The 9290-nt window shown below is 39.4% G+C and overlaps 1 protein-coding gene across 1 annotated transcript; it reads right to left on the minus strand.

Moving 5' to 3' along the window:
- Positions 1-4365: 4365 nt before the first annotated feature.
- On the minus strand, positions 4366-8679 carry tmem170a (transmembrane protein 170A). Its single transcript, XM_019878093.1, has 3 exons — positions 8432-8679; positions 7619-7789; positions 4366-5071 (listed from the first exon to the last, which is right to left on the minus strand). The coding sequence occupies exons 1-3, from the start codon at positions 8541-8543 to the stop codon at positions 4941-4943; spliced, it is 414 nt and encodes a 137-aa protein (XP_019733652.1). The 5' UTR covers positions 8544-8679; the 3' UTR covers positions 4366-4940.
- Between the last annotated feature and the right edge of the window lie 611 nt (positions 8680-9290).

Genomic DNA, 9290 nt, shown 5'->3' on the forward strand with positions numbered 1-9290 from the left:
TATATATATATATATATATATATATATGTGTGTGTGTGTGCGTGTGTGTGTATATATGCAGATGCACGCCATATAATGATGAGCATAGTCGTAAAATATCAATTGTGTTATTTTAGAAATTCCTCAATGACCATATATGAATACGAATGTCACTCAGGACAGGCTCTGAGCAAAAGTGGACAAAAAAATTGTATGTAAATAAATTGTAGATGATTATGAGCTGTGGTTGGGCAGTTCCAGTTGATGCCATCCTGACGCATTGTGACCTTGACAGATGGATCAGGTGGAGGTTTGATTCGCAGTCGAAGTACTTGAGTCCTTCAGCAAGACTTTGAGGCCTTATCGGTGTACAATGAGCTCACGCTACACTGAAAGCATTAGATAAGTGAAGTCCACACTGCAAATCTGCTGGCGTTAATTCAACACCTCAGGTGTTCATTTTAACACTGGTGAAGTATGATAAGCATCCACATTGACAAGTGTAACATCTACAAACATGTTCAATCTTCAACATCCAGTAGAGTGTAACAGCAAAATATAGTGTTGATATTGCAGTAATCATGATACTTCTGAATGTTTAGATGAACACTAATGAGTGTTCATGTCAACACTATGCAGTGTGGCTCAAAGTAACCCAGGCCTCACAACCTTAAAGGGACAGTGTGTAAAAATGTGTTGATTTTTCAATGTTCATTTCATTTCAAAAACCCACTATTCATTTCAAGAATATATACACATACAAACATTCCATTCTGGTATTCGGTATAAGTATTTCACCCAGGAGATAGTGGCACCGCACTTTGATAATAAGGTGGTTCACCGAAAGTTTCATCATGTATTTACATTCGTTACCTAATGGCTGTTCGAATGTTGAGTGGTTTTGCATACTTTTTGGGCCACTTTGATCCGTGTATCTTTCGTTTATTTATTATTTTCACAACAAAATGGGAAAGAAAAAAAATGACCACTGACAAAAGCATTCATTCCCAAAAACAAACAAACAGAAAAAAAGGAAAACGACTCCTTTTTCAATTTCTGAGGTTGTGTGCAAATGGAAAAAACTGATAACTGGCGATTTGGATCTTTCATGTCAGATATCTGCCACAAGTTCTGTGACCCGGAAGTAAAGTTGAACTGGAAGAAAGCTTTCATTCACCGGACTCGCAAGAACTTCATTCATTTTTATTGAGACGTAGGCATGAGCACACTTTAAAACCTCGTAACTTGCTGAATATGTGAGTGATTTTTATAGGTTTTATTTTGTTGCAAATGTCAGACATGTCGCTACAATTCCCCTCCCTCCAAAAATCCATGTGCAATCAAAATATTTCTTCACTCAAATATTGCGCCTTATAAGGCAAAACAGTCTTCAGATCGATTAACGTCATTTGATGTCAGAAAACTGCACTCGATTCTCAATTTTCCCCTAAATGTATGGAGTCTTCTCTGCGTATTAACGAACGCACCCCATGATTGGCCAAGTGCCTCATGTGAACGATTGGCTCATTAATGTAATCTGTTGAAATATGAAACAGGAAAACTCAAGTGGAAACCAAATTATGAGGATTTTTTTTTCCCATCAAATGCCACAATGTGAGAGTTTTTCCTTCCCTTGGGAAGTCTGATTCCGTCTTGAAAGCGCGGAGGATCATGATGCTGAAGAAAATTGTCTCGACTCTTACCAATGAACTTCAAAATATGCAGCAGGTGACACCCCATTTTAATAACATATCATGCAGTTTTATTGAACATCTCTGACGGCCGAGGCGACACTATTTGATTACTAAGTTGTGTTATTGGAACTTTTAACATTGGCCGATTTGCAGTGCATATCCATGTTTAATTCCTGTGTTGGTTACATTTGTTTGTTTTTTTTAATTTGTTTTTAATGCTCATGTATTTGTCCTACTCTCGCTGTCAGACACTGTCAAAATGATTGCTGTGAAAAAGACCTTTTAAGAAACGCTAGTGGTCGTTCAGAAACGTTGCATGCTACTGGTCTTGAGACACAATGGACATGATAACGGAATACTGCATTTTTTAAAAATTGTGAAATCATTGTTCCAATATGAAAATGTGCTTGAATATGGTGTGTGTTCATTTGCGCTGCGAAATGAGACTGAGGCCAATTATTTCAAAAGGTTTGTACATTTCATGTGAATGAACAGTCTTGTTCAGTTTTGCCATGCTTTTGTAAAAAAAAAAAAAAAAAAAAAGTCAGACAACAGTCGGTTTTGTAAAATATTTCACGGTTAATTTACAATTGAAAATATGAAAAAATGTATATTAAAAATATAGAATGTTCGAAGAGTGTTGCTCTTCAACTACCACTCTACTTAACTTTAATATACAGTAACATAGTTGTGTTAATAAAAAATGTTTTTCGGGAAAAAAAAAAGACATAAATTGCAAGCTACTGTAAATTGTGCATAGTTTGAAGATTAACACTGCCTTTAAGTATACAAATAAACTGGACTGACTGAGTTTTAAAAAAATTATATTCTGCATAAAAGTAAAACAATTGTACCTAAATCCGTGAAAAACAGCTTCAAATTACATGTAGTGTCCTATTCTTTGTACTTAAAGTTAAATACCACTGAACTGTACTCGAAAAATGGACTATTTGAAAAGTTTTACGCAGAAAAAAAACCCCGACATCACTGGAATTCAAAAAAAAATTAAAAAGACTAATCAAGCAGTGTGCATCGCTTCAAGCTTTGTTTTGCAAATGATATTGCATGGTTCCAATGCAAATTTAATCTTCTTGAGTGATTATTTTTCATCAGGAGAGATGCCTCAGGTGGGCACACTTTTGAGAACCACCGATGTATAGTCACGGCAAATGGGGGTTCTCTTGTACAAGATTAGATAAGAAAACCTTTATTGTCTCACAATGGAGAAATTATGATGCCTTTTTCGACCTTCCAGTGACTCAAAACACTTCTGACACCTCTTTCACGCAGCCCTACAATTTGATAGAATCCAGAATGCAATGAGGTCACGATCAAAACGTACAGGCACTCATTTACATGATGCAGCACAAGGAGCTGATGAGTGCGCTGTCGCTTGCAGAAAGGATGCTTCAGTTTGGGACCAAATCCACAACCTTCAGGTTGAGGAACAACCACTCGACTACCCGAGCTGTACGTGTATCTGTTATTTCATTGGCAGTGTGGTCAGTGTAATAAATGTGCACACCCCGAAAGGAATCCTTGCTTTGTCGCCTGTTTATTTACAGCGTTTTGGAGAGCGTGCCTTCCATCAGTTTACCTGACTGCAATTGACATCAAAATGGCAGCAGCCTGCCGAAAAGTCGGATTTTCCTGACAATTCCTCCGTCATTGCGTCGAGAGACCGAAATTGGAATCGGGAGGGCTCGTCTTGCAAAGTAACAACAAAATTGAAATGGTTGTAAATTTATGTATGGAAGCGAAGGTCACAGGGCGCGTTTGAGTCTCATTATTATAATAGATTATAGATTACACCGTGTAGGTGTCTTAACAGGAAAAAAAAAACATCAAACCACCTACGGTTTAGTTTAGATCAATATCGAGGATATCACTGAATTGAGACTCTTAGCCGGATAAAATGTGTAGAAATCGTTTAAGAATTGTACACCACTTTTTGTGTTGCGAAACAGCTCAAATTGACTTGAACTGTCCAGAAACAAGGAAAATAAATGTTGTAACAATAATATTCATGAAATTATGATGTCATTATTTGCTGTTACAAAATATATGAGGTGAGTAACTCTTTTCATGGACAATATTATCAATGGTTAAGGTGAACAATCCATCCATTTTCTGATCCGCTTCATCCTCACAAGGGTCGCGGGAGGTGCTGGGCCTATCCCAGCTGTCTTCGGGCAGTAGGCGGAGGGCACCCTGAACCGGTTGCCAGCCAATTGCAGAGCACACAGAAACGAACAACCATCTGCGCTCACACTCACACCGAGGGACAATTTGGAGTGTTCAATCAGCCTGCCATGCATGTTTTTGGAATCAACAAGGATTTTCAGGACTTTACCAAGCGCCCATTCAATATTAAAATCTCAAATTCACACACCTGATGCGAAACATTCACGTTCAAGGTCTTTGGAGGTAGATCTTGAGGAGGCCAAGTTAAGATGTCAGATCGTTGTAAGGGATTTAAAAAGCGGGTCAAAGTGGACGACATGACAGAACTCCTATTTGGTCAAAAATGAGCCAAAATGCTCTTTTGTGGCTCGTGCATTGATGATAGGAGGCAGCTTGGAGCTGTTGTCAGATCATTACAGTAAAACCCTGTGACAAAATAAAGGTAAAAAAAAAAGATCAAAAAGAGGAAAAAAAGAATAAATACAATCATCATCATATTCCTTTCAACTTTATTATTTTGAAAACTGTTGCCTTTGAGATCGAATTGAACTGACGGTCCTCCAGGCATTTTTTTCAACAATATCAAACTAAAACAAAACAAAAACACTCGGGACAAAAGGAAAATTATCACGCACACGAGAACTGTGAGAATGAAAAAGTCTCAAGATCCAAAATATTACTAAATTCCGCCTACAGAGAGCAGCCTGCTGCCCTCATGCTTAACATGATTGATCTTTACACAAACGACATCAATACCTGTTGAGAATAAAAGGTTTGCAATCACTCTCGAGACTTCTAAATGCTGAATTATCCGAAAAAAGGTCAATATGATGTGTCAACGTGTTCGTGCTATTGGGTAACGTCAAACACAATTTCCTCATCGGCGAATGTTGTCCTGCAAACTAAAGTACGGGTAGTCAGACCAGATACTGCATTTCAGCCCTGAGAGTTCACTCTTTGCACTTGAGTTTGCTCGACGTGGCTTGAGCTGAAGAGCACCTCCAAGCCCCGACGTGTCTCAATTTGTCCGAGCCACAGCAAGTTGCGACGAGCTCTGAGGCTGAGCCAGCCGCCTCCGTGCCGCTAAAGGGTGGCGAGCACTCGAAGGAAGGAAATAACAAGAATCAAGAAGGACTGTCCCACGCCGAAAACTAAAGCCTCCAGAGAGATCATCCTCTTCCCCGCTGCCTTGTAAACTCCTGCGATGGCCGCACCTGCGTCACACACACGGAAAATTACATTTCAATTCAGGCCGCACCACAGTGGGAAAGCAGGCCAGGTGGCGGATGAATATTACAATATTGATTGATATTATTACGACATTTAATATTTTCATAGATGGCTATACACACATACATATGTGTGTGTGTGTATACTCTGTGTGTATTAATAAAGGGGGTGAGTAGTCATTGATATTATGTTTATTGACATAAATAGTACACACACACACACACACGCACATGCACAATTTATCTACGAGTTAGTGTTAAAAATGCCTCTGGATGGGAGTGAAGTGTACCGATAAAAGTTATCGGCCCGACACCAGCCTTGATTCAAGGTATTGGGTACCGTATTTTCCGCACTATAGGGCACACCAAAAAGTCATTTTTTTAAAAGCTCACCGAGTGCCTTAAAATCCGGTGCGTCTTGTGTATGGTCATTACGGTAATATGTCGACCCCCAAGATGGCTCCTTGCTGGAGACATGCTTACAATGTTAAAACTTGCTGTTGGTTCAGTGAACTGTGTCACTGCTTTATTAAATAAGTTTTTGTTGCGGCTCCGAAAAAAGGAGAGCAGTGGTGTTGTTTTTTTTTAAAACAGTCTCAACAAATACAGGTACGTCTTTGTCAGTCTCCGTGCCTTCTCTTCTTCAGTTCAACTCGAGAGGCGTTCGTCGCCGCCTCCGAAAAACGTAAATTAATGATTACTTCAATGAAACTACAAAGAAAATCAAGCGAGGAAATCACAAAATAAATTCTGTAGGGGGATATATAATTTATTTTGCGAATTCCTCGCTTGATTTTCTGTTTTGATGCATTATTTTCAATTTTAGTAGTTTCATTTAAGTACAGTAATAGCTAATTTACGTTTTTCAGAGGCGGTCATGAACCCCTCTCGAGTTGAATGGAAGGAGCGTAGCACCATCTAGTGGAGGCATTGTAGATTGCGCCTTATAATGCTATGCGTCCAGTGTATGAAAAAAAATTATAGCCATTCATTGAAGGTGCGCCTCATAATCCAGTGCGCCTTTTAGTGCGGAAATACGGTACTCATTAAGGATGCCGATACCAGCCATCTGAAATTTTGTAAGTATTCCTTGCCAGTAGTCGGTGCTACACTGATGAGTGGATCATCATATGCATACACAGGAAGGCCTTTGTTTTCGAATTATTTAGCACTGTGTTTATTGACATTTCTGGATCATAGTTACTACAGTGAAACTCCTCTACAACGAAATCATGTTTGCAGCAAGAAATTTTTCACAACAGGGGGTTTTTCACCGTAGCAAATTTGATCTCAGATGTAAGCACACACACACCCACACACACAAACGTATGTGTACACGCACACACAAACATTTGTGTACTCTATTTTTATTCCAATAGTGCATAAGTATGAGCACACACTTATTTGACACTTCATATTGTCAGTGTAGAAAGAAAAAAAGGGAAAGAAATTGCAAAATTCACTCTGAGCAGCTAATCGGATGCGACGGATCTAGCTTCATATCTACACACATAGACAGTGAGGTCCCTCTTGGCCAATCGGAGGCCAGGATGATGCTCGGTAAGCCAATGGCAGAGCAGCTACGAGTATGTTGAGTCCAGGAAACTCGCAGCTGAGGCCGAAATAAACATCGTTCACTATGTAAACCAGTGTGGTGGTAGCTTTTGCCTTTTTTCGAACGAAGCAGTAGAGGTCGCTGTTGGATAGGACTTCATTGTAGTGAATGTTTTCGCGAGGCTGCAGCAGACAAAATGATTTCGTATAACGCAACAGGGAGGTTTTCGTCGTATGGGGGGCAGGAGAATGGGAATTGTGTTAATGCATAAAGATTTTTTCACATAAGGGGGTATTTTCGCCTATGTAGGTTTCATTCTCGAGGAGTTTCACTGTAGTGGTATTAGTATCGGTATTGTCTGATAAAAGTGCGATCAAACATATTGCTGTACTTTTAGTTAAATAAAGGGTTCTATTTTTCCAGGCAATGGTCTTTTCCTTTTGGATGGCGTATTTTGAAGTCAGATAAAAGTATTTCCAGCAATTCCGTAATTAAAATATTAATTTATTGGACATCTTTGAAATATGCATATTGCACGTTCCATACTCGCAATGACGCTGTTTTCAAAATATTGTGCAGCCTTGTTTGGAATACAATTTAATTATTTTAGGTGATCGGTAGCATACAAAAATCTTCAAATTACAGAGCTAAATTATTCATTTTGTGAAGCTACAATACAAAACAATAAACCACTTAGAGGCAGTGGACCCGGTTGAACGACGCCAACATTTTGGAGCTTTTTCGGGAAATGTCTCCTCCAGCCCCAAGGAGGCCCTTTCTCACTAAAGGAACTCTACCTCAGAACTCTGACCTTTTGCTGAATGGAGTTCTTTCAAAAATATGTTCCTGCTCATTTTTAGGGCCAAAAACAGCTGAAAAAATTCTCTCTCTCTCTCTCTTTTTAATCACACTTATGGACAAAACACATTGATTAAGATCAAAAAGTCTGTCAGTGTCACTAAGGCAGCAGAACCTACTTGTGAGGACTCCTCCAGCCACGGGCCCAACGATGCCCATTAAGAGGATGGCAATGGGCATCAAGCGGGCCATTTTGTGCTGCCGTAGTGCAACGAACGATAGTAGGGATGCGGGCAGGTGGAAGATCAAAGAGGAGACTGCTGCCCAGAGAAAAACTCCGTACCACATTTCTAAAAAAATATATAAATAAAAAACACAGACACACGTTAAATCACAATCACACAGAAGCGCCAAAAACAAACTAAAATGTTCTTATTTCATTTAATAATGTAATTCAATTCCATGTTTTGCATGCATTTGTATGTTCGTGCGCGAGAAGTTTGTCACGCAGTTTGCGCATGCGCAGTTGGCGCGTGTGACGCACTAGGCGGCTGAGGTTCAAGTGCTGCAGATAGGGCTATGCGATGCAGGGGGAAAAAGATAATCACGATTATTATGATTGAGATTGAAATCATGATTATGTTTTGATTAAAGAAAATTGATCTTGTTAATGTAAAATAGAGCATCGCGGCCGGATGATCGTTTTAGCTCAGGTTTTCATGCGTACCACACGAAAACGACTTCAAATAAATTGTCTTCACTGGAAAGACAGAGATGACACACTAAAAAACGTTTTCCCAAATCAAATCGATTTCGGTCGATGTCTAGACACACGTGAAAATAAACAATGACATAAAATGAAAAATCTGTATTTTCCACAAGGCTGCTGCTGCATACCTAGATTAGTGTCGCTCGAAAATGAAACGTGTACGTACAGTAGACAACCACGGCGACGTAAGGCATCCAAATCAATCCCAACAATATTAACCTACCTGAGAAATCACCAAGAGACGTGTCGTTGTAACTGTGAGTTGCATTTTTTCTTGGCACTAAATTCATACCAAGTAAATGCTGGAAAATGTCACTTTCGCCATATTCCTCCATATTTCCCAATAAACTTCGAGGGTTCACAGATTGAAAAGGTAAAAAGCTACGCTCAGTGCACTGGCCCGCAACAGTCCAACTTTGGCTTTCGGCACTGTTTTCTGCTTCCTCAACCACTTCTTCTTCGTCGTCGTCGTCGGTTTCTTCCAGTTACTTTGGTGGTTGGCAAGCAACTTTTGCTGTAAATTACCGCCACTATCTGTTGGGAGTGTGAATCGGCATCCGACGCTGGTTGAAGACTGGACTAGAGGGGCGTTTATTCGCCGAAAATACGACGTAAAGCATCATCGATTTAATGTATAATGATAAATATCTAATTTTTGTGTTCAAGGAACAGATTTTTAATATGGACAGAGTCATTCGTGATTTGTGATAAAGGTGGCAAAACGTTCTTAATTTATGCAAAACAGTTCACTTTAATATCATGATTCGCACTCATTTTAAGTTGACTTATTTTAAAAAATAGGATTGTAATGTAGTAAAAGAATTGTGTAATATTGTTACATTTTTTTAAAGGTGCGTATCCCGACAAGCCACTTTAGACACAACAGAATAACCTCAACAGATGAAAATTCATCGCCTTCTGGCGTCAGACTTGACTTTTAACGTATTGAGACGCAGTGGTATGGCCTCAAGGCAGCAATAGAGGGCTCCGTCCCTTTCGCAATTACCCACAATGCACTACCAGCGGCCATATGGAGGGCTTTTATAAACAAGTCATACACGAAGTCTATTGTGAATGTTCAT

Source organism: Hippocampus comes, unplaced genomic scaffold (genome assembly GCF_001891065.2).
Source record: "Hippocampus comes isolate QL1 unplaced genomic scaffold, H_comes_QL1_v1.1 scaffold37, whole genome shotgun sequence".
In the NCBI taxonomy this organism is placed as follows: Eukaryota; Metazoa; Chordata; class Actinopteri; order Syngnathiformes; family Syngnathidae; genus Hippocampus; species Hippocampus comes.